The sequence below is a fragment of the Myripristis murdjan genome, chromosome 23 (genome assembly GCF_902150065.1).
Source record: "Myripristis murdjan chromosome 23, fMyrMur1.1, whole genome shotgun sequence".
NCBI classification, from domain to species: Eukaryota; Metazoa; Chordata; class Actinopteri; order Holocentriformes; family Holocentridae; genus Myripristis; species Myripristis murdjan.
The window spans coordinates 12,811,227-12,837,355 of record NC_044002.1 but is presented as its reverse complement, the minus strand read 5'-3'; the positions used below and the strand labels follow the sequence as shown (position 1 = coordinate 12,837,355).

The 26,129-nt window shown below is 41.9% G+C and overlaps 1 protein-coding gene across 4 annotated transcripts in view; it reads left to right on the top strand.

The window, feature by feature from the left end:
• Nucleotides 1–22,424, top strand: part of LOC115354956 (putative homeodomain transcription factor 2) — a 56,567-nt gene extending 34,143 nt beyond the window's left edge. For 2 of the 4 annotated variants that reach the window (XM_030045515.1, XM_030045516.1), the window contains 19 exons: nt 1,240–1,296; nt 1,715–1,726; nt 8,445–8,514; nt 9,290–9,448; nt 9,809–9,974; nt 12,699–12,860; nt 14,406–14,634; nt 14,725–14,871; nt 15,095–15,251; nt 15,704–15,774; nt 15,926–16,054; nt 16,324–16,409; nt 16,927–17,119; nt 17,257–17,388; nt 17,568–17,654; nt 18,128–18,283; nt 18,408–18,503; nt 18,745–18,870; nt 19,120–22,424. In XM_030045515.1, coding sequence (XP_029901375.1) covers nt 1,240–1,296; nt 1,715–1,726; nt 8,445–8,514; nt 9,290–9,448; nt 9,809–9,974; nt 12,699–12,860; nt 14,406–14,634; nt 14,725–14,871; nt 15,095–15,251; nt 15,704–15,774; nt 15,926–16,054; nt 16,324–16,409; nt 16,927–17,119; nt 17,257–17,388; nt 17,568–17,654; nt 18,128–18,283; nt 18,408–18,503; nt 18,745–18,870; nt 19,120–19,140 — 2,256 coding nt within the window. In that variant the 3' untranslated portion in view covers nt 19,141–22,424. The remainder of the gene's footprint in view (nt 1–1,239; nt 1,297–1,714; nt 1,727–8,444; nt 8,515–9,289; nt 9,449–9,808; nt 9,975–12,698; nt 12,861–14,405; nt 14,635–14,724; nt 14,872–15,094; nt 15,252–15,703; nt 15,775–15,925; nt 16,055–16,323; nt 16,410–16,926; nt 17,120–17,256; nt 17,389–17,567; nt 17,655–18,127; nt 18,284–18,407; nt 18,504–18,744; nt 18,871–19,119) is intronic. The other 2 variants (XM_030045517.1, XM_030045518.1) reach the window with 2 other exon arrangements.
• Nucleotides 22,425–26,129: the final 3,705 nt, after the last annotated feature.

The following is a 26,129-nucleotide window of genomic DNA, read 5'->3' as shown; positions in this document are numbered from 1 at the left end:
CAGTGCTTGAAGACTTAAGAATAACTTGTACAAAATACAGATGGTAATCTTAAATGAAAACACACACTTCCTACTAATCCTTCATTGTGATACACAGTGAAACACTGTAGCTGCCAAAGTGAGAGGTGATAATAAACCTCAACTGGGACGTTAAAGACACTGAACCAGGACAAAGGAGGAACTGGTAACCCAAGCATAGTGAAATTAGCACACTTTGACCTTGGGTTGTGTTTGGATTGTGTGTGTGTGGGTGTGTGAGTGTGTGTGTGTCTGTCCATGGGCCAAAAGTCTAGTCAAGGCTTTTGCCTATCTTGTTCCCACGATAAGTGCATGCTGTATCTTTGTCCGTTTTTCTTTGCCTCTGACATTATTCACTCATAAGTATAAAACACTAGTGTCACATCTAGTGTTTAATAGCTGTGATTCACTCACTCATTGTGTGTGTATATGTGTGTGTGTGTGTGTGTGTGTGTGTGTGTGTGTGTGTGTGTGTGTGAGACTACCTCCATGAACCATACTTTCTTACTTTTTTCTTTCTGTCTTTCTTTCTTTCTTAACTGAAGGGTCATAGAAGAATAAGACTGCCAATATAAAGCTGAATGAACACACACACACACACACACATACACTGATCTTTGAGGACACTTGAGTCCATTGTCTCTGCCTGAGTGGTTGTGATATAGTCATTTCCCTAGAGTCAGCATGTGTGTGTTTATGTGTGTGTGTGCGTGTGTGTTTGTGTGGTTGACTTGACATTGATGAATATGAGGGGTTTGTCAGATGTTTATTGTGAGCTGCACTCTGGTTGAACCTGTCCATTTGGACCAGCTTCACTTTACTTCATTTTATTCCCTATAGCGAGAAAAAGGATAAGAAAAAATGGAAAGAAGATGGAGAGAAAATGAGTGAGAGAAATGAAAAGAGAGTGAAGTCTCATTTTTCCAAGTGTCTTCTGCCCAGCAGAGGTTTGGTTTGGCCCTGCAGTATGTTTCTCATGAGTTTCTCATTAAGAGCAATGGCAAAAGCACAGCCAATAGCGTGCTGTATTTATCAATTTTCCACTGATTCCCACTGGATCTAGAGCCCAGATGTGGTGTGCATCTTTACTGTACCATCTTGTGGTTGTGGTTTTTCCGTGGTATTCAACCCCTGCTGCGTTCCATCCCAGTTCAGCTATTCCTCATATTTCATCACAAATCCTTTCTCTGTTTTCTTCTTTTTTTTTTTTTTTTAATTCAGATTGGCGCCTATGACCAGCAGATATGGGAGAAATCTGTAGAGCAACGAGAAATAAAGGTACGGCTGCTGCAACTCTCTGAATATCACAGCTTTTATTTGTCTGCTGTTTCCATTTGTTGGTGCTGCCCTTTTATTTAATGTTTTCCCTTTTATTCATTCTCTTGTTTGGAGTTTCTGTCTGTACTCTGACTTTTTTCCTCAATTTCTCTCCTTAGACTTTGTTTCTTTTGGTTGTTTCACCATTTTGTCATCTGTCTTCATCTGTCTTCAGCTTGGCTCTCAACTGTTTCTCTTTGACTCTCTCACCATGCCACCAGTTCTTCTCAGTTTTCAGTATTTTTTTTTTTTTTTTTTGCTTTGTTTTGTTTTGTTTTTGTAACTCTTTCTTTCTGCCCTCCTGGCTGGGTTTCACCTGCCCATCTGTCATGTCCTCATCTCCATCCCTCCCTCCATCTTTTCCTCCTCCTCTCAACAGTTTATTACTCTGGTGAGTATACAGTACAGCAGGAGGGTGCCCCCCCCCCATGTCCCACAGTGCACCTCTGCTCACCCACGCTGTAGACTAGATTGTGATTGGTTGATTTTTGGTTGGTCAGTTCGGTATGCTGTGCCGTTTCCTGGTTTGTTTGTTTTTTGTTTTTTGTTTTTTTTTGTTTGTTTGTTTTTTAACCTCACTCTGTGTTCACACTGCAAGCAACCACATCATGGTGTTGACATGCTGGCACGTGATTGGCTGTAGACGGGCGATGTTGCCCCAGAGTTGTCCTGCAGCCGAAATGTCCTCCATAACAAACGAGAGAAAACGAGGAAAGTAGGCAACTGTGGTCAATAATTGTTGAGGTTTCTCTTGTTTCTTGAGTTGTTTGCAGTGTGAACGCACAGTCGGATTAGCATGAGTCATGTGATCAGGGTTGGAAATTGGCACCAGGCAGACGACAGTTGTCTGTTTTAACCCGTCGCAGGTTAACAGATAAGGTTTGGGTAATTTTTTTTTTTTTTTTTGCACCCTGCATGTGAGAGAACTATTTCGAGTCATTAAATGACACTGAAATCCGGTCTGTTCCACACAGGGAAAGTCATATAGCTTAATAAATTCTTATTTTAAGTCATGGAATTTTGCCAGCCTCAATTTAAAAAAAGAAAAAAAAAAATCAGTATTCACCAAACATAACATTTATTCCCTATTGTGTTAACCCTATGTCCGTTTCCCTGCTTCATCCTGAATATGAGACATTGATTGAATACTAACTTAAACAGAAGAGCTGAAGTGTGGTTTAAAATATTGGCTTGGGGGGACATATTGCGTTAATGTAGGTCATGGAAGGTGACAAAGCAGGAACCATGTGAAATTCTGGCTTTAAAAATTTTCAGCCTTTACTTAATTTGCCAAGTTGACAAGTATCACACTTGTGGGGAAGGATACACACATTTCTGCCTTGCACAAGGGCACCAGGGCAGCAGCTTGGCTCTCTGTGCACTGTTTTGACACTTTTATGATTTAGTTTTCAACATCTTCTCTGCACTGCTTATTAGTGATCGATCCCATAGTGTGTGGGATTAGTCCACATTAGGACTTAACCATGCGATATTCTGCAAGTAGATCTGTGTGTATACGCGAGTGTGTGTATGAGTGTGACCCGTAAGTTACCACTTCTTGGCCCTGAGCAGCAGTAACAGGAGCTCCCTCACCTGTCTGCCGTGACCTCTGACCTTTGTCCTTTAAAGAGGACAATCTCATTTTCCTCCTGCTCTACTTTTGTTGAGGTTCTCTCACGTCTTTGGTTCCCTAAGTGGGGTCGGAGGTGCTGTGAACCAGAGGTGGTTGTAGAAGGAGGAATAGCTTTGTTTCTCTATTATTTCAGTCATTAGAAGTTATTCACAGTGGCAGAAGGTGTAAAATTGACTTCTGTGTCGCTATTTTTCAGGGTTCCACAGGTCTGGCTCTAGCTTTTCCCTCCATTCCCTCTAACAATACCGTCTCTGCTTCCCCTCCCCTCCTTCCCTCCTGTCTTGTAAACAGAGAGGTGAGAGACACTCTCTTTAATGAGCTCAAAGTCCCCCCCACACACACACATACACACACACACACACACACACACACACACACACACACACACACACACAGGGCTGTGACCTTGGCTCTGTGGCAGTCAAGTAAAATGGTTCCCAGGGTTTTTTAGCAGCAGTAGACAGCACAGCGTTTAGCTGAGCATGGAATGGAAGCAAGATGTGTCGACTTCTCACCCCTACAGAGTGTTAATGGTGCTGTTTATAGGCTGGAGTAAAGGTTTAGGATCTTGTTATGCAATCTGTAAGGTGTACACATGTGCTATTTATAGCATTAAGATGTGGTGTGCGGCCCTTGTCTTAATACTGACTATTCTTGCTGTGATGCTTTGTTTTTAGAGAGGACATAGTGCCGTAGAACTCTATACATGGGTAATTTTCACTTTTTTGTCATTAAATATAAGTAGAATCCTATTCAAAGCCTGAGCTGGCCAAGACACCAGCATCATAGTCAGTGGCCAAAAAATTTAAAAAAATGCCATGATAAATAAATGCAAAGTCCAGAAATAGGAGCTAAGCTGAAATACGTCTCAGCTAGACAAACCTTATTCAGCTGCTGTTTGTGTTGTCTGGCCTTGCAAACTGAAACTACCCTAGTTTCATGCCACCCTGTGGGTAATAAAGTTACCTCATAAAATATTTGATGGCAAAATATTAAGATAAAACATGGTAAACATGGTAACCTACCTTTTGAGTGTAATGGTTAACAAAATAATGCTCCCTCTCATCGTTTATTGCCGGACTCAAAAATCCATAAAAAGACATACAACACTCATTACACAAAAACAACAAGTCACTCCATCATACACATAAGAATAAAATATACATATATATTCAACAAGAAAAACTGTGCTAAACGAGACAATCGTACCAATGTTTCCACAGAGGTGACCGGTATCTCACCTCACAGACACGAGGGCTAACCAGCTGAGCAATGATGGCATTCTGAGAATCATTCAGTCTGCAGATAAACTTGTACATCAGATGTCTAAGCAAAGCCTGAAATGAGCTGACTCTAACCATACAGAACAGCTCACTTGCACTACACCATCTCGGCTGTTTCAAAAGTATTCTCATACAATCGTTATAAGCAACCTGAAGCTTATGAATATTCGACTTCTTAAATTTACACCATAATGGGGCAGTATAAAGCGGGGTACAATATGCTCTAAAAAGACAAATTTTCACCTGGTCTGAACACATGTGAAATTTCCTTCCCAGCATGTTTGCCTGAGCATATAAGACTCGGCACTGTCTATTAATATCATCATCATCATTCATTTGGTCTGTGATGAAATGGCCAAGGTACTTTGTTTTAGTACAGACACTCAGCATTTGTCCTGCTAAATAAAAATCTGTGACTGATGCCTCCACATTTTAGAAAGACTGAATAAAGGTATTCATGTCATATTTTCCTTAATATAGATTTAGAGCTTTTTTCACTTAAACCTATTCTGGGTTGTTTTTTTTTTGTTTTTTTTTTTTTTTTCAAAATAATTATACACACTTAGTATGCAGTGTTTGCTGTACTTTTTAAGTATGTTTACCAGCCGTGTCAGTGCAGTGCAAACCCAGTGGAAGCCTCTGTAGAGGCAATACAGTCACCATCTGCTGGTGGACATTGGAACTCTATTCTGTTGGGTATGTGGGTGAAATGACATTGCCAAAATACATAAAATATTTTATTACTATAGTATAATTTATTTAATATTTATTTGATAAGGAGATTTTATCCTGAGTGACTTGCAATGATTCATTAGAGGATTCAGCCTATTTCTTCTTTAATAAACAAAATAAAGGGAGAAAAATTTAGCTGTTTTTCCCCTATTTTATTAAAAACTCCATTATTCTAAAGTTACTGTAATTTTTCAGTTGATCCACAAGTATGGATTCTTTACAAGCCGCTCTTTGAGACAACATCATAACTTTACTAGTTTATAAAGATAAGACACTAAAAATAGCACAAGGGTAAGTGTGCTGTGATAGGCTGGATTATGTGGAGGCTTGTTGTCCAGTAGGATTTCACTACTGTGGTAAATCTGCTGAGGAACAGGATGCTATCGATCGGCTGCTCCAGTTCCCAGCAAGGAGACACACACACACACACACAAACACACGCAGAGTGCATTGGCTCCGATGGTGCTCTATTAAAAGATAAGGGCCTCCATCAGGCATCTGTATCAGACCATTGACTGATAACCTGTAACTTGATTGGTCAGTGTGTAAATATTAGCATGAGCCAGTCAGATTCAAGTGGACAGCTCAGTGTGTATTCAGCCTCTATTTAATGCTTTCTTTCATATCTATCTTTAACTGGGCTATTTGTTCCAATGTTCCCACCATAATTATGTATCGATGATAAAATCTCCCCAGTCGCATGTTTAAAGGAGTACACTGGCTTTAAGGTTTTGTTAAAAATAACATTTTTTTTTGCTGCTACATTATGCAAGATTATTATTAGATTAGTTTGTAATTTAATTACATTTAATTTGTATCATGAATTACACCAGAAATTGCAACAGTTTAGGGGGTTTTGATGGGAATCTGTGAGTGTTTAGCTGGCTGGTGTGTTTCACTGCATTTCACTGCACCTGTCTGTCTGTGTGTGTGTGTGCGTGCGTGCGTGCGTGCGTGCGTGCGTGCGTGCGTGCGTGCGTGCGTGCGTGCGTGCGTGTGTACACAAAATCTATGGTAATGTCTGTGTTTACCCAGACTCATTGATATGAAATCTCAGTAAAACCAAACAATTGTCAGACTATTGTCAAAGAGTTGTGGGATCACCAGTCTCACCAAAGCAGACATACACATTGTCGTCCTTTACCACACACACACACCTTTTAACCTGCCTGTTCAAAGGGGACAGGTTTAAATATTCCGCTAGCTCTGGCAAAACACACTCATCATTGTTATTTATTTTCCTTGTTCTGGGAAACACATACACACACACATGCACTCGAGTTCTGGTGTCAATTGTAATCCATCAAAGACTGCTGCGAGGCACTGGAAACATTGCCGTTTAAAGAAAATTTTGCTCCTCTGCTCCTGAAAAAAAATCAGACACTGTTTATACACACGCATATATCAAGGCATGCCTGCATGTACTCACACACACACACACACACACACACACACTGTATCAAAGAAGGAAGTGGCATGCTGGCACAGGAGGCAGAGTGAAACTGGAGAGTGTTATTTCCAGGCTCGTAAACAGCACACAGCACCAACTTTACAACTTGATCACGCAGAAGTGACACGACGTCCGGTCACGTTCTTTAAAATGAGAGTTTGACGTAAAGTAGTTTTTTTGTGAAACAGAATTGCAAAAGTCTGTTCTAAGATGCTGTGTGTTGCAGTTTAATATCAACAAATCCTTAAATTTGAGACATTAGGTAAATTTGCATAAAGAAACAAGACTATTGCTCCAGCAGCCTCTACACTGCAGCAGGTTGGATTTTTGTGGAAATCTGCTGGATTGCTTTACAGCACAGGACAAACAACTGGAAGAACAGGACGCTGTTTTATTAATTTTTCTTGATCCATGTAGGCAGTGGTGCACCAACTAAGTTTCCCAGTTTCCCTTAAAAACAGCAAAAGAAGATTTTGTGTTTTTATTGTGTGGAAGTTTCCAAACAAAAACATTTTAAGCACTTCAACCTGCACAAGAACGATTTCTCTGATGAAGTTAAAAACTAAAACGATCCCTAAACATCCCTCCGGCATAAAATTATAGCATGAAACCCTGGTCAAACTTCAGCTCCGGCAGGCCTTCCCTGGAGACTAAAGCTGCAACAGTTAGTAATATTCAATTAGTGGCCAACTATTAAACTAATCACCAACTATTTTTTTTGTAATCGATTAATCAACTCAAGTCATTTTCAAGCAGAAAGTGTCCAAATTCTCTGATTCCAGCCTCTCAAATGTGACTATTTTCTGGTTTCTTTATGATAGTAAACTACATATCTTTGGGTTGTGGACTGTTGGTTGAGACAAAACAAAACATTTGAAGACGTCATCTTGGGCTGTGGGAATTTACGATCAGCATTTTCTGACAGTTCAAAAAACTAGCCTAATAAAAAATAATTGACAGATTATTACCTGAGACGTCTTTCAGTGGAACTAGATAACATCACTGAAAACAAGAGATGCTGTATACTGCAGTTAAAGGGAGTACCTACTAGACTTGTATTTTCCTGTCAGAGGTCACTGTTGCTCAACATGTTTTTCCATCGGCTGGCTGCACAAATTAGCAGGTCAGAGGTCACCGAATTTGAATTTGACATGAAGGTGGCCGCTGAAAAAGATTTGCCACCAGAAACAAATGTTTTTATTTGTCCCTCATGTGATTCTCAGCTGACTTCAAAGGGAAGCAAAGCCAATTTTTGTGTAGGTTTGTTCTGTAATAAAAGTTTTTTTTTTCTCATGTATTATTGAAATTATGCAGTTTTAACAGATTTCAAGCGTACAAAGGTCCATACAGACATATTTTGTTTTTTTCCCACCACACCAGTGCTCTTTTTAGTGCTTGTTTTCGGTCGTAATTATCAGCATATTCCCCCTGGTGTGAGTCGAGTGCACCCATATTATGAAAATCTGCTGGATTAAAATGTAGAAATAGGCTTACCAGATTGGTATGACTGATTACATAGATATAGATGTACCAGATTCACATAGAACAAAAGCAGTGAAATATAGAATAGAACCACTAGCTGTGTGTTTCAGCCTGAATGCACGGTGTGCTTCCCCAACCACTCTGTGTGCGTGTGTGCGCGTGTGTGTGCGCGTGTGTGTGTGTGTGTGTGTGCGTGTGTGTGTGTGTGTGTGTGTGTGTGTGTGTGTCTGTCTGTCTGTCTGTCTGTCTGTCTGTCTGTGTGTGTGTGTCTGTGTGTGTCTGTGTGCAAAAGCATAACATGCACGAAAAGCCCTTTGCCATAGAGGTGCAGTACTCTAGATGTGTATGTAAACATCTGTCTGCCTTCTTTCTGTCTTTCTTTCTTTCTTTCTTTCTTTCTTTCTTTCCTCCTCTGTCTCTCACTTCCTGACTTCTCTCTTTCTCTCTCTCTCTCTCTCTCTCTCTCTCTCTCTCTCTCTCTCTCTCTCTCTCTCTCTCTGATTTGGTGACTCTCTGTCTCCCCCTGCAGGGTTTAAGGAACAAGCCGAAGAAGACAGGCCATGTCAAACCAGACCTTATAGATGTGGACCTGGTTAGAGGTAAGAAAACTGTGTGTGTGAGAGAGAGAGACACACACACACACACACACACACTAACCTGAGATGCCAGCATCACCATGCCAACATCCTGTCACTCTGGTTCTCATTCTTTCTTTCCCTCTCTATCCGTCTCTCTATCTTTCCTCATCTGTTTCTCTATCGCTTCCTATCTCTCTCTCTCATATCCACCAGGCTCTCAATTATTCATCCCATCAGTCAAATTTATCCTTGGTGTTATTTTATACCATAGGAAGAAACAGAGAGAGATGAAGATCCAGATAAGGAGTAGAGAAGGAAATGGAGGGGGAAAGAGAGAGGAGGCAAATTAATAGAAATATAGAAAGAAGGAGGAGATGGAAGAGAGACGTGAACACAGAAAATGAAAGATAAAAGGGATGGAAATGAGAACGCAGTGAGATGGAAGAGAGATAGGAAGGAAAAAATTGGGGGTGAGAAAAAAAACATGTTAATGGTGTAGAGCACATACACATGAACACACACACACACACACACACACACACACACACACACACATGCGCGCACACATGCTGCTCCAGGATGTAACTCCAGGATGTATTAAGTGATGAGCTTTTTCACTTGGGAGGCATTTGGCTAATTAGTTTTTCTCATCACTACGGTTTATCTGTGTGTGTGTGTGTGTGTGTGTGTGTGTGTGTGTGTGTGTGTGTGTGTGTGTGTGTGTGTGTGTGTGTGTGTGTGTGTGTGTGTGTGTGTGTGTGTGTGTGTGTGTGTGTGTGTGTGTGTGTTCATCCAGGCTCGGCATTTGCCAAAGCCAAACCAGAGAGTCCGTGGACATCCCTGACCAGGAAGGGCATCGTCAGAGTCGTCTTCTTCCCCTTCTTCTATCGATGGTGGATCCAGGTCACTTCCAGAGCCATTTTCCTCCTGCTGCTGGCTCTCTACCTGCTGCAAGGTAGGGCCAGAGAGAGAGAGAGTGAATGTGTGTGTGTGTGTGTGAGAGAGAGAGAGAGACAGAATCACTATGAATGCCAAACAGCTGCTACAGTACATACCTGGCTGCTGTGTTCTGTTTGCATTGTTTATATCACTGTTAACATTTAACAGCTGCTACATACATGATCTGCTGTTTTACTTCACACACACACACACACACACACTCAACAGCACTTTCACTCACTTACATCACATGATCTTTTTCAGCCTTGCTAGTAACAGTCTCAGCACCTTCTCCCCACTATGTTTCACATTATTCTTCCCCTCTCTCTCTCTGTCTCTCTGTCTTTCTGTCTGTCTCTCTCTTTCTCTCTCTCAGTGGCGGCAGTCATCCTGTACGTGTCCATCCCGCAGCCTCATGGGATACCGGCCACTGAGGTGTTCGGAGCCATCTGGCTCATGCTGCTGCTGGGCACCGTCCACTGTCAGATCGTCTCCACCCGGACCCCGAAACCTGCCTCGAGCAGCGGGGGGAAGAGACGCAGGTAATGGAGAAAGGGAGGAGAGGGAGGTAGTGCCTCTTGAGAGAGAGAGGGAAGGAAGGAAGAAGGGATGTGCTTCAGTCCTGCTTCTAACAATGAAATAATGATGGGGGAAGTGGGCATTTTGAATGGGAATGGATAGAGAGAGGGGATAAAGGTAGGAAGAAGAGAAGGACGGAAGTAAGAAGAATGTTAGAGAGGTAGAAAGAGAAGGAAGGGGGAATTAAAGAGGGAAGAGACAGGAAGAAGGATTGAAGGCAGGGAAGATGAGGCCTAAAGAAGGAAGGAGGGAGGGAAGGCAGAAAGGTTGGAGGACTGAAAGAATGACAGGTTGATGGAGGGAGAGTGAGGTGGGAAATGATGGAGATTGTTGGAGGGAGGAGAAAAAAGGAGGAAGGCTAGAGGATTAAAGGAAGGGAACGAGATGGCAGAGAGAGAGACAGAGCAGCAGGTAAGGAGAAAAGAGAGAAGGAAGCAAGAAAAGAAAGCAAGGAGAAGAGTAGAGAGTGTTGAGGGATGATAAAGTACTTTACATGTGAAATTTCCTCTCGAGAAAAAGATGATTAAAAGAAGAAATGATAAGAATAGACAAGATTTTTTTTATCTAAGAGGAACAGAGAATGATGGGAGGATGGAAAAGAAAAAAGATGGAGAAATAAAAATATTGGAGTCAAAGATAGGTGAGATGTAGAGGAAGAAACTTTTATCTTGTGGTTGAATTTCCCTTTGCTTTTTGCCTCCCTGCCCTACATTTCACACGTTCTCACTCCGCGTTTTCCACTCCAAACCAAGCTCAACAAAAACGTGTTTATCATGGCGAGATCCAGTGAGAAACCCTAAACTCCAAAAACCTCCTGATCGCACCCGCTGCTCCTGTCATGTGGCCAGCCGCCTGCCTCCCTGCAGGCTCGTGACTCTTTGTTTTTTGTGCTCTTTAAGTATTTCTGAACACATGTAACGTTCAAGATGTTCTTTTATGGCTCGAGAACATTCATGACGTCAAAGTCTATGAAATCCCTTGTATTAAATTACATGGCTGTCGCCCAGAAAATAAGGCAGTTTTATGTCCTCATCCATGAGGTGTTGCATCAAAATGTTGGCCCGCTGACCGGCGAATTGATCAGTTGATCGATTGACCAGCTGATCAGTTTGTCCTTGTGCTGTGAGGTTTTTTTGGAGATGTTTCTCTCTGCTTCATTGGTTAAAGGCAAAGGTGCATTTACTGTCTTCTTGCTCTGGTCACATGACCAGGAAGTACCTTGCACTTCTCTTGTGTTTTGTAGTTTTTTAGACTTGTGGTTTGTGATTTGCTCTTTACATCAACCTTGTCGATGTGTGGCTGCTGTGATTTCTACATGTGCTGCTTTAGAACAACATAAAGACAATTTTCCAACTGTTGGGAAGAAAATTGGACCATGCCACAGTTTTGGAAAGGGATTCAGAGTTGGGTTTTCTTCTCTTTTTTGAATGGGAAATGGTTCCTTCATTGAATCATCTTTTCTATGATTCTTCATTTTAAAGAGATGGAAGAATTATTTTAAAGTTGATCCTATGTCTCTGTAAATGTTTCCCTCTTTCAGTCTGTATATATCTCTCTTTCTTTACTCATTACCAATAAATACCAGTTCTCTTTTATCTGTTCCTCAGCCCACATTCATAGACTTTTTCCTCAGTGAAGGAGAAATCAGTTTTCATTGTCTTGGGAATAAAAGCAGCCAGGAGCTCCCATTTGGTGGATTCCCTTCAGGGCAGGGAACTAATGTTTCCTCCACCAGCCGCACATCAACACACACCAAACCTGATTCAGCAAGTTGACATGAGCCCGGCTCCTCAGCTCAGATGCTACATTTTTTATAACAGACTCAGGCTGAGAAGGTTTTTGAAGACAGATTTTTATATATATATATTTATATAGGCAATAGTGTAAAGAACTCTTCTATGAACAATAATGATTTTCCCTGACATCTTTAATTTTGAAAACCTTAAAACAAGATTCCTAATAACATAGACTAAACTGTCTCATCTCAGCTTCTCATTTCTCTTCTTTTATTCATGCAAGTCTTTAAAGGGGAATTCTGCAGAATGTGAATTTTAGGGTATTATCCTGCAAATGTAGACATTGAGAACAGGTTTCTCCTAAATCTTTTTGGTGTTGCATAATTTGATTCATGCAATCTGATCACTGCATTTACTTTGTCTGAAGGTTTTTGTCCCTTTTTTTTCTATTTTTTGTTAAGAATAATATTTAACAAGAACAATTTTACATTCTTGATATAAATATAGGAAGTCTTTCTTTCATTTTCATTTCATCCAATCGCAGTTTTTCTTAATCTTTGGAACTTGCAAAACACATTTTTAGGAAATTTTGGGAACATCTTTTGCAGGATAACAACTTAAAAGCAAGTCTTGGTGGCTCTCCCCTTTAAGTGTGTTGGCCCCCGTGTCCCCTGGGAACCAGCTGTTGTGGACAGCACCATCGTGTGTTTGCTTGTGGCATCACCGTTAGTGTGTGGCAGCAGGAAAACCTGTTTGAGGCACGGCATGCTTTAGCTTCTGTAAAAGTTAAAATCTGACTACTAAAACCATGCTATGCAAAATAAAGTGCAGCCGGCGCTGTGCAGAAAGGTTCCCGGTGGACACGCAGCCTCAGTCTTCCAGTTTGTAAGTCTTTTAGTCTCCAAGTCCGCTCTAAGTCTCTCTCCACCCTCTATTCTTTCCAAACTGAAGGAAGTTGAGGAAGGCATCTCAGATGGAGGTGCATAGGGAAGGCGACGGGTCTAGCACTACCGATAACACACAGGAGGGGGCGCCACATTCCCACTCAGCCAGCACCTCATACAGCCTGGGCGCTCTCTTCCAAGATTTCTGGCATGATATCTGTAAAGCTGGGTGTGTATTTTTGTTTCCTGTCTTCCAAAAAAAAAAAAAAAAAAGTTGATATATAAAAAGACAGGGCTGGGATTCAGTTTGGTTTTTTATTGGTTTCAGTTCTCAAAATGATAAAGATGAAAACAAATTTATTGATTAGTTTTGATTCTTAAATTCTAAAAGTGGAATTTCATCCAAATTTGAAATCTTGTCTGCATGGTTTCATACATTTTGGCTTCTGTGTAAGAAAATGTATATATTTTTTTAAATTTAAATTATCAACCTGATCCCAGCCCTGATTTCAACCTAATCTGAGCTTCGTAGGCTGCAACATCCCTTCTCTCCCAGTTCACAAAATGTTCATCCGATTGGAGGATGACTGAGTAAACTATTCTCTGATTGGCTGAGTGACTAAGAAACATTTCTCTTGTTTGTTGACAAAAAGCATCTGGTTTGACAGGCTGAAGATTTTTTTTAATGATCATTCTTGTCAGAGTATAAGATTTACTGTAATGAAAATGCCATCAGAACTTAATTTTGCTGACAGAAAATTGACATCTTGCTGTTGCCTGTCCAGCGGTTCAGCCGTGGATCCACTTGGCACCAGACAGTAGCAACATAAACATCTTGCTGTCTGGGACGCTGCAGTTTAAACGTGGAGCAGAGGGATTTTGCAGCAGAGTTTGATGCAGATGACTCGATGAACACGCTACGTTCAAGAGAAGCATGGGGCACGGACAATTTAGCCACCTGTCACTTTTTCTACACAATTTGTTACGTCAACAGTTTGGCAGTGTCACACTGACACTCAGAGAGATGAATATCACCTTAGCTGATATTTACACAGTCACAGTTACACTTTTTTTGCTGCATAAATCTGCTTGATCCAGTCAACCCACTGCCTGTTGGTAAATCACCGTGTCTTTCCCCATGCTGCTGCTTCAGCTAGCCTCCAGCAGATTACAACAATGTGGAACATTTGAGAGCACTAAACTGAATAATTAATTAAGAAAATGATTGACACATGTATTGATTTAATCAACACTCAGATCAAAACGACACGGCTCTTTAAAAGAACAATCCAATTAGTTTCTCATTTATTTGATTTTATATAGCTAAAATTCACAGTAACACTTGAGTAAAATACTCGCTTTTGCATAAAGCTATTACATTGGTTATATTAAGTTATTATTTCTTGAATACTTGATTACTCATTACTCAGTTAATACTTTGAGATCAATTTCTTTACTCGTGATCGGTTGGTTCTTTAGCCACTAGTGTCCTCAGAGCTTTATGCAGCCCTCCTGTATGAACAGTCCACAGTGTTGTGCTGTGCTGAACGCAGCCCGTTAGTTTTATTCATGCTGCATGCCTGCTTCCCACACTAACCGTCAAGATGTGAATATCCTCATTACTGGTAGGCTCACTGCCCTCCTCCCTCTGTTTCTCTGTCTGTCTATGTTTTTCTTTTTCTTGCATCCTTTGCATTCTCTCTCCTTCTCCTCAATCTTTTCTCTCCTTCCTACCTGAAACCCCTCCCTCTCTCTTCCACCATCCTGTCTTCAGATCTAAGAAGTCCAAACTGTCCATCGACAAGTCGACGGAGACAGACAACGGCTACGTGTCATTGGACGGCCGGGTGACCAATCGCAGCAGCGAGGAAGGGCTTCAGCTCCATGAGCAGCGATGCGATTCACTAATCAGGGCTGACGAAACGTGCTGGAATTCGCATGCCCCGCCCACACAAACTCACACACCCCGCAGCACTGGACTGATGCTGGCTGGTGGTAATAAGGTAACAGTGATACATTAACACACACACACACACACACAAATCACACCAGGCTGCTGGGTGACTCACAGATGTGTGTGTCTGGTCTTGTAGGAGCCGGCGTCAGATGAGGCATCCAGTGAGGAGGACCCTGAGGCGACCTACAGCGCCCTCCGCAGGGGAGTGGAGAGAATGAACAGCGACTGTACGCTCCGCAACCGCAAGAACATTCACCACTACAAGAAACACTATGCTGTAGAGGTACACACACACACACACACCTTGAACACACACACCCCATATAAAGAAACAAATTCAAGTCATCATCAAAGTTAACACAGACTGTTGTAATGGAAGACATGCAAACTTCTCTGACACTGATGATCAGATTTTGGTGAAACTTGCAGAAATGATGCATCACATTAATGCATTACAATATTAAATGATGCTGATTTGCCTTGATCTCTTTCTGTCTTTCTGTCAGGACGTCCCGAAGTCTGGCACCAGCTGCAGCTCCAGGTGCTCCAGTCTGAGGACTCAGGACTCGGAGAGCACCCGGCATGAGTCAGAGACAGAGGACCTGCTGTGGGAAGACTTCCTGCACTGCGCTGAGTGCAGATCCTCCTGCACCTCTGAGACAGGTCGCTGCACCAAGATCTCCTGAGACTCACCACAAGCCAGAAAAAAAGTGTTCATGTTTTAATGATATGAACGGAGATAAGCAAGCAAATCTTGGTCCTAGTGAAGATACAGTCAGCAAATGTTTGGCGTTTTTACGTGATAAAATGATTAATCGATTTTCAAAAGGAAACACACACTTCTGTTGATTGACTAATCCATTAATCGACTAATTGTTTCAGCACTGCTTCGATCTGCTTGCAGGTCCACAGCCCGGTCATACTCAGTTTAATGCCAAACAGCTTTGTAATAGTGATTAAGTCTGACTCCAAAGTCCTCCACTTGGTATTCTCATGACTTGATCCACCCCCCAATAGATAAATAACCATAGGTAGACAATTATTTCCATGCATTTTCTGGATAAATTATAATTATTTCATTATTTAAACTAATACACTATGTTACTCGTTTACAGAGGGGGAGGGGGGAGGCACGCCCGTCTGTCCACCCGCCAAGAAGGAGTACAGAGACGACCCCTTCCACCAGGTTTGTAAACGCACAAAATCTAAATACACAAATATGTATGTGAGTATACACTTCTTCAAGGCCATCATCGCTGTCAGAGGTAATTGCAAGTGGAGCGGTGCGCTGAGCAGAGTAGGTGGCAGTAATGATGTTGGTGTTTGTTTTTCCACAGGGTCACGTTCCCTGGCTGCACAGCTCCAACCCCGGCCTGGAGAGAGTCAGCGCCATAGTGTGGGAGGGAAACGAGTGCAAGAAGGCCGACATGTCCGTCCTGGAGATCAGCGGCATGATCATGAACAGAGTGAGTGACAGGGGTCCGATGAAAAGAGAAGAGCAGAGAGGGTTGAAAACAATGCAACAAATAATTACAACCCTGATAATATAATCACTGATTTTTAGAATCAAAAAAGAACAAAAACAAAAAAAAACTTTTTAGTTCTTTTGGTGGTTGGGCTGTGGGAAAAAAGGCACAAACAGAGAGGGATGAAAACGAATGACTTAGCAAGATTGTTTATTATCTCTCTCTCCCTCTCTCTCTCTCTCTCTCTCTCTCTCTCTTCCTGTCTCCAGGTAAATCTCTACACTCCTGGTATTGGCTACCAGGTCTTTGGGAACTTGGTTTCAGTGACACTTGGCCTCACACCCTTCGCTTACAGGTATGAGACAAAAAATGGGACAAAATATGAGACTTTGAATATGTTAAGAGTTTTAAGTCCAAACCTATGCTTATGAATGATGAAGACAAATTTCAGCACAGTGTAAAATGTAAAGGCTGGTCAGGTCTTTGGATGTCTAGATTTAACTGACTGGATCTTGAGGAAAATTGAAAAATACTCCAACACTGAATGATAAATTAAAATTCTTTGTTACACATCATAGATATGTGTATTTTGGAAATAAAGTCACAACTTGCATCCTGGTGCTGAAAAATGTAGTTGCAAGAAAAAATGTTAGTTTTTCTGTAAAAGTTGGAGGCTTTTATAACAATATATTGTGTAAAAAGTCACCAAATGCCTTGAATACTAAATTGATAACTTATCAATGGCTCAGACTTATGCTGTTAATTGAGAAGCTGCTACCGGTCAAAAAACAAAAAAAAGTGCAGCAGCACGACGGCAGAGCCACAACAAGTTGATGCTTTTTTTAATGTGAATCTCTCTCTGTTTCCCACAGGTTAGCTCAGTACCGTGACTTGGATCAGCTGACCACGCTCTCAGCCAATGAGCTGCTCTCGGTGGCGCTGGGGGGCGGGTCCGGCTCGGATGCCATGGTCATCACCATGGTAACACTGAGCTTTCTGGTGCGTGTTTGCCTTATATGGCTTTTCTTCTTCCTGCTCAGTGTGGCAGAGAGGACCTACAAGCAGGTGAGCGACAACAGAGTGTGCAGTATTTAACTCTTATGTGAATTATGATTTGAGCTGCTGATTTAAAATCCTTGTCTCGATGTGTGTGTGTGTTGTATGTGTGTGTGTGTGTGTATGTGTTGGTGTTGGTGTTTCAGAGGTTGCTGTTTGCCAAGCTGTTTGGTCACCTGACCTCGGCCCGCAGAGCCAGGAAGTCAGAAGTTCCCCATTTCAGACTGAAGAAAGTCCAGAACATCAAGATGTGGCTGTCGCTACGCTCCTACCTCAAGGTGAACACACGCACACAAATGCATACACACACACACACACACACACACACACTCACACACAGTGGATCATTCAAAACCTACAGAAGAAGCCGACTATTATCCCAGAAATGAACTGAGGTGCTTTTAGTGTGTTAACGTGTGTGTGGGTGTGTGTGTGTGTGTGTGGTGTAATTCTGCAGAGACGGGGTCCTCAGCGTTCAGTGGATGTGATCGTGTCGTCTGCCTTCCTCCTCACTCTGTCTGTCGTCTTCATCTGCTGTGCCCAGGTAGGTGTGTGTGTGTGTGTGTGTGTGTGTGTGTGTGAAGAAAGAGAGTGACATCCACGCTGTGATGAATTCTGCCTCCAGCTGTCATTTAATTCCTAAGCACTACCTCCAATGGGAAATTAAAATTCATCACTTCAAAAGTAAACAGTATTAATCCAACAGGAGATTCACACCAGGCGAAAGCCTTTCCTACAAAATTATTGCTAGTCCAAATAAGTGATCGAATAAATGAAAAAAGAAAAAAAGCAAACAGCTCAACCAGCAAAGTCATTTTATAGGATAACAGGTAGCATAAGTCCTTGTTGACAAAAATATAATGGCTAATTTCCAAAATAGTATGTGTGTGGCATTTTGTAACAAATATGAACTGGTGTCCTTTGTTCATTCATTTGTCCATTTGTCTGTCATAAATCTGGCACCGCTGGTCTCATTGTGATGAAACTCAGTCGAGTGATGTGTTTCTCTCTGCCTAGCTGCTCCATGTCCATGAAACCTTCCTGGAGTGTCACTATAACTGGGAGCTGGTGATCTGGTGCTCCAGTCTGTCTCTGTTCCTGCTGAGGTTCGTCACTCTGGGCTCCGAGACCAGCAAGAAGTACAGCAACACCTCCATACTGCTCACTGAACAGGTACACACACACACACACACACACACACACACACACGCCTTGGTACAACAAAATGTGGACACACACACATACAGTCCTGACACTCACATGCGTCTGCTTGTTTGTCTTTGTGTGTGTCTGACAGATCAACCTGTATCTGAAGATGGAGAAGAAGCCAAACAAGAAGGAGGAGCTGACTCTGGTCAACAACGTCTTAAAGCTGGCTACCAAACTATTAAAGGTACTGCTGAGTCCCACCAAGCCTTACAGGAGAAATCCACCACTTTTTAACCTGCGTTCTATTTCTCCACCAAAAAATGACTGATAGAGACAAAAACGTTTGGAATTTGTACAGTTTTGAGCTCAATCGCCTTGGTCAGGTCTGAAACCTGCAGATCCCCTGTCTTGTCTGTTGTCTTACAGTGTCTCTCTCTCTCTCTCTCTCTCTCTCTCTCTCTTCCTCTCTGTCTCTGTCTCTCCAGGAGCTGGATGTCCCGTTCAGGCTGTACGGTTTGACCATGAATCCTCTGCTCTACAACATCACCCAGGTGGTCATCCTGTCTGCCGTGTCCGGAGTCATATCTGACCTGCTGGGTTTTAACCTGAAGGTGAGTGTGTGTGTGGGGGGGGAGTGTTTGGGTCAGACACATTTGGGTAAATCCTACAAAGAGAAGCTCACCATGAGATAAGAACAGTTTATGAAGAAATCAGTAAACAATTCGGCACATGAGAAAAATGTCTGGTAATGCAGAGAAGTTAGTGCAGGAGACAGCTGGTAGATACATGACAGTTTAAAGATCTGAAACTGAAAACCGCTTGTCTCTAATCTCTGTTTCTGTGTTTTTCTCTTCCCACAGCTGTGGAAGATCAAATCATGACAGCGAGGAGAGAACCAGCGTCCAGCCGTCACTCACTGACCGACTGACCGGCTGGATCGATGGATAAGTAACTGAACGACTGACCGGTTGTCTGACCGATTGACTTCATGGCTGACCGACTGAATTACTGATTTGTCAGTCTCGACATATCGGAGTGCTTTGACCTTCAACGTTGTGCAATTCACAAACTATTTATTTACCCGCTCAGTGTTTTTACCTAGGTTTTATTTCAATTCTAGTTTGTTTCATATTTTGTTTTAGGAGACACAACAAAGCTATGTTTAGCTGTGCTCATGAAAAGTATTACTATTATTATTATTATTATTATTATTATTATTATTATTATTCCTGTCTACATGACGGTTTATGTTCTCAGCTGCATATGGGTCAGTTCAGTTTTCATTTCAGAAACTGCATCGTAAGACAGAGTAATAAAACTTCTGAAGGTGAATCAGTAGGTGGCTGAAAAACTGAGCTGCTGCTTGTGTTTTCTTCCATAAATTCAAAGTTCAATTGAGTCACCTGACCCATTCGCCTTTTAAACTTAAAAAAAAAAAACAAAGTTTAATATCTGGTGAGACCTTAAACCTGCTAAAAGAGGCAGACTTTATGTAAGAATGAAGTGTCATTGGAAAAAAGTCATTCTTTTCTTCCCTCCTGAAAAACATAGCAGCTTGGCGTCTAAGTTTAAATGTGTGTAAAATTGAATTGGCCTCTAGTGAGCAGAGAGCATGACGTGGAGTCGCCTCATGTTTCCCTTAGAAAACTCAAGTTAAACAGATACTTTATTATTGTTCCAGTGAGGAGCCTATCTGGTCTGACCAAGAGAAATAACCCACTAAAATGCAACATGCGCCTCTGTGCCCTCATAGATCTCAAGTACAATCACTGATATTTGACAAATAGGAATGTAAAGATGAATATTTTCATCTCTATTCATCAGATCCCCGTCTCCAAATGAATTTCACTTTGATTCAGTGACTCCATCCCAGCTCACACAGTCACAGTCTGGCAGCTTAATTTCCTACAACTGAACAGAGGAGAAACGCACAAAGACATCAGCATGAGAAGTAACAAGCGTCTGGTTTAGAGAAAAAAAAGAACACACAGGAAAAAGGACACTTTTACACTCGCTTGGTTTGAGACATGAATTTTTGGACAGCGATGAAAGCGCCAGGAAACAAATGAAATCAGGCATATTCTGTTTATCCACAAGATGGCATACATATTCAAAAGTAACAGTTTGTTTAAGCCGCTGCTTTGTCTCTCCCGTCCGTATTGTGGTTTATTTGTGTTGCTGTCAGAGCACACAGGCTTTAAGTTTCATGATTCATATCTCCATGTTATTTCCAGCAATACATGTCGGTCACGTAGCAGATCATAACGACAAGACACAGCATGCAGCCAGAGAGTGGGCTCTGCAGGGCTGTTCTGTGGTTTGATGCAGGTTCATGTTGGGCTCGAGGTCTAGTCCTCGCATGTAAAAAACAGATCCTTACATTTTTAAACAGAGGATCTGTTGTTTTTTTATCCTGCTCACAGATCTGTTGTTTTATCTCGGGGTTCAAGTAGAAAACCTGTAAGATCTGAGTCGTTTCTAGATTTTCTTTGTTTGTTGTGCGTAAATCCAGACCTTAGATGACTTCCTCAAACTGGGATTGAGTCTAGGCTCGGACAATCACCCATTTTTAACCCCCTGTTGTCCAACCCTGGACCTGAATCCTGCTGAAGAGTTTCATTCCAACATGAGATAAACTCGGTTTATCTAATGTGAAGCCTAATGTGACGACACGATTATTGATATTCAAAATAAATCACTCTCTTGAGCTCCTCTCTAACAAAACAGTAACATTTTAGACGATGTGATCATCAGTGTTTTGCAAATTTTTAGCAATGCAAATCAGGGATTTTTTTATTTTCTATTTTAATTTTTTTGAGCTGCTCAGTTGCAGTTTGGAATGAAAGCCTTCAACCGTAGTTTCTCTCTCTGAGACCCGAGGTCGTCGTTAACAAACACACCAGTCATGTAAACAGCATGTAAACCGTCGATGTTCCTGACACACACTGCTGAGGAAGGATGACTGAGGTCGCTCGGAGGGCACAGATGGGCGGAGACGGAGCGTTTTGGGACAATCTGATTGAAGCGTTCATGTCAGACGAGATCAGATCATCCCACAAAAGCTTTTTTTTTTTAATTTGTGATGTGTTTTCTGTGGTGGTGAGGCCGGGGTCAGCTCTGTCACTTCAGCCGATTCAGAGAGTAAACGTTATGCAAAACTTAAAGAAACAATCTCCAAGAGGTCATTTTTAAATTGGAAGATGAGCGTGACCGGATATGATTAACCAGTAGGTTGCTGTATCATGTTTAAACGGACTGAAAGGAAAGTGAGCTGACCGCTGCCTCCCACAGGTCATTTCTACACACTGCAGCTAGACAGGCCTGACCCGAGTAAAGATATGCACTTTAACCAGATAAAAGAAGAGGAAGAGAAAAAACGTTATGTTGCAGTTCAATGTCAAGTCTTTGTGGCTGTTTACAAAGACGAGTCTTTCTTTTGTACTTCACTTGCTTGGCATAGTGTGTCTGTGCGTGTGCGTGTGCGTGTGCGTGTGCGTGTGCGTGTGTGTGTGTGTGTGTGTGCGTGTGTGTGCTGTCACAAGTAATGCTAGCTCCAAACACAAAACTTTGTGTCGACAATTTGCATCACTTTCTGAAGTAAATCTAACATGGTACATGAAGTGTTATGATGCCCGGTGAAAATTGAAAAAGATACCTATAAGTTGATAAGTTAGTATTTTGCTGACTGAAACAACTAAAACACAAAATGGCTAGCGTCAAAATCTGTAGTTGTGTTTGAAGAAGACCAAAGTGCTTTCTTTTACTGTTTGTTTTTGTTTGTCTCTGCTGGAAAAGAATGTATTTGCAGCATATGCTTTAAAATATAAGATAATATTTGTTTGTTTCCCTTTGGAAATGCTTTAAAACTGTGTTCATGTTGTTGTTGCTTATTATTATTTTAATATATATATTTTTTTCCATTGTGTTTTTCTTTCTTGACTCATTTGTAAAGGTGGTCCCTCACGCTCAGCTAAAAGGAGAGACACGTTTTGCTGTGTTTGTAAGGAATAAGAGGCTCTGAGACGTTTGTATGAATCTATCTAGGTAAAGGACTTGTTGTGATTCTGTTTTCAGAGAGAGTCTGAGTATTTACAAGTTTTTTTGTGAGCTGGTCTGTCCTCAAGGTCTAGATTTTTATAAGAAAAATAAAAGAAATGGATGCTGATGTGCTGTGTCTTTTGTCGTCTTTCAGTGTCCACTTTCCCGGTGTACACTGCGACTAGCTACAAATGAGCAGGGATTCATATTTTTCTGATATTATTTTCATATACCTGATACATTAAATCAGGTTTTTGATTGTGCGCAACAAATAGTGAAGGTCCAAAGTATCACTGCAGTTCAATTTGCTGCTAAGCAAATTATTCTTTTGGTCTTTTTTGAGGGAAATTTTACCAAGTTTTGTTTTCTAATGTTATCATTTGTATTGCTGATGGGGAAATCTATGCTTAATTTGTACCGGTGAGATTTGTTTTATTTCCCACTGGTGGAAACTGGCAACAGGCCTTCCAGAGGACACGCCGTCCCCATCCAGGCCATCTCACCCCCAACACTGCTCACATTTTCCCCTCCTCCTGTAGGCCACCCATAGAAAAACAGAGCACACTTACACACTTGTCCTGTAGGCCGCTCCACAGAAACACCCAGGGCCGGCTTTTGGCATAGGCGATATAGGCAATTGCCTAGGGCGCCAAAAGGAAAAGACAAACCATCATCATGGTGTAAACTGTGCTGCAGCCCTTAGGGACTCCTTAGGCCTCTTAGGGACAGGCCAAATTTGGATTCAGTCCGAGTCGCTGTCCTCGGCCCACCTTGGCCTCTTAGGGACAGGCCACTCCCACCTCCTGTGTGTGGAGGAAGAGAGTCCAGAGGTTGAGGGAGCCTCGTCCTCAGGAGAGCATTCATCCTCCTCCCGCTCCCTCTTGGTGGGACGTCCCCCAGCAGGACTCTCTTCCACCCGCTGCCTCTTCACAGGAGGCCCCTCAGCAGAGTCCTCTGCGTCACTGGGGCTCCTCTCCAGACTCCTCCTAGGAGACACAGCAGGTCCAGAACAAGGTTATTAGCGTTTACAATCACTAACCAAATAACAAAGATTAGATGTGAAAAAACCTTTGTGTTAAGCAAAAGACAAATAGAAAATTATAGCTGCTGTGCAGCAATGGTCAGGGCCAGGCAATTTTAGGCAATTCTGAGCAACAAGTGGAGAATTGGAAGATGAAAAGAAAGGTGGCATTTTAATACACATTTTGCATCAATTGAGGCTTGAACTCACAGTTTCTGTCATGCAGGACAACACTTTATCTCACTGAGCTAATTGACAAGTGTCAATTCATCTGGAGCTTCACAAATTGACTAAGCCAGGCAGCTGCCTATGCATGGAAAGACAGATTTCAAACCACTGTAGAAAAAAAAAATCAGTCATCAAGACAAAAATCTGACAATGATTATCTGGCATGGGACTGGACCTTTCTGTAAAGTTTGGTGAATTATCACACATGGGAATGTTGCATCTAGACAGCATGGAGATGTTGATCATTTGTTTTGAACAATGATTGATTTGCTCCATAAGTGAAAAACTGATGTTTAAAAATGCCATTCTTGCATTGACTCCAAATGTTCACATGAGAGCAAAATTCAACATGCTGTCAAAAATTCAGTTTTTGAGATACAGTTCTGAAATTTACCACACATCATCGACCATGACTCCAAAATATTATCCATTTTTTCATGAACATTGGAGATTTATTTACCAAGAATTTGCAAGTGTATGTTTACAGTACCGTTTACAGCCAAACATTTTGATGCACTGTAGGTTCAATTTTTGATAAATCAAAAATCTGTGTGGATTGTTTGTGTAGGACAGTCTGAAGATGCTCTGTATCAAATTTGGTGTCAATTGAGCAAAAATTGTGGGAGAAGATAGGTTTAACAAGTTTTACAGTTTTTGAAAAAAAAAATAGAGTGATGGAATTTATAATTTGCAAAAGGCTTGAGTGTACAAAAGTTTCTTCAGTATTGGGGCCACATTTTGGTGACAGTTGCAAAGCTGTAGCACATATGGTTGATTTATTATGAATTTTCAAATTTTAAACTTTAAAGGCTTGCTATAGCGCCACCATCAGGACTATTGGCTTGAGTTTGCATCTGAATGTATCTGGCATGGGACTGGACCTTTGCAGGTGGTGTGTGTGTGTGTGTGTGTGTGTGTGTGTGTGTGTGTGTGTGTGTGTTTGTGTGTGAGACAGAGAGAGTATGTGTCTGTCGGCAACACGCCCAGTTCCAGACGGGTTTGTGACGTCACAAAGAAGACCGTCGGCTGCACGTACAGGTCCGTGAGCGGCGGTGACGTCACCCGCTGTTAGATGTCAAACCCCAGCAAAAGTTCCGCTGCGTTTAAGGTTGAGAAATGCCTGGGAAAATGTAGCTTCTGCGGACGCTACCGCGCAATTTGATCAGTAGCCTAAAATAGTTTCACTACATAAAAGCTATTTGGTTTAGAAAACAGCCACCGCGGCCCCGGTCGGCGGGCCGGCCGCGACACCGGTCGGCCATGTGACGTCATCACTGCAGTCACAGCAGGTCACAGCTGTTGTGACATCATACAGTCACAACAGGCATCACAGTGATGATGTCACATGGCCGACCATGATGATGTCATGATGATGTCATGTGACATCATCACTGCATCATCACTGCGAGAGCCAGGCTCCCCGCCTGGCTCTCTAGTGGTGTGCACCCCCAGTGGGGCGCGGGCAAGGGCAGGACCTCGTGAGACCCACATCCCTCCATCCCAAAAATAAAACGAAGATTTACGGATAAGCGTACAGACAAACAAAATCTCACTCCTCGGGGGACAGACCTCCTCTGGAAACAGTCTGGGGGTTGTCCAGGGTAGGACGAGATAGAAGAACTGGCCAAATAATAAAATAATAAAAATACATAAATAAATAAATAAATAAAAATTTAAAATAAAAATCATGTATATATATCTATATAGATATATATATATATGGACATGTATGTTTGTTTTTTTTTTGTTTTTTTTAATATAGAATATAAAATGAGGATGGATGGGATGTGGAGATCCTGCTGTGTAGTTATGTAAATGTCAGCCATTTTAACCGTCAAAATAAAAAAAAAAAAAAAAAAAAAAAAAATCACTGCAGTCACAGCAGGTCACAGCTGTTGTGACTGTTACAGTCACGCTTGACGCCCAAAATGAGAATGAAGAGCTAACAGACACAGTACAGCAACCAGTGTCGAACGCTGAATGTCTGGACGAAGTCTGTACAGCTGAAGAGGAAAGAATTTCCCAAGAGGAGTTGCAAGACTGTCCTCAAGAAACAGAGGAGCCGACCTGTGACAACAGGGAAGAAGAAGAAGAAGATGGAGGAACCTGTGGTCAAGAAGCCAGATTCAAGAAAAAGCCTTCAAGGATGAGGAGATTCTTGACTCATTTTTCTCTGCACCAGCAAGGCAGGAGCCTGGACACCAAGAAAATGAATGACAAATGGACAAGGAAACCAAAGGGCTTGACGCCCAAAATGAGAATGAAGAGCTAACAGACACAGTACAGCAACCAGCGTCCAACGCTGAATGTCTGGACGAAGTTTGTAGAGCTGAAGAGGAAAGAATTTCCCAAGAGGAGTTCCAAGACTGTCCTCAAGAAACAGAGGAGCCGACCTGTGACAACAGGGAAGAAGAAGAAGAAGATGGAGGAAGCTGGATGGATGGATGGAGAAGGATGAGGAGATTCTTTCAGTTTACCTGTGAACGATGGAGGGAGGAGAGTAGAAACCTATGGCAATTTCTCTCTCGTTTCCCTTTTTTATTTACTGTTCATTTTGTTTTAGATTCGGTCTTGTTGCTTTTA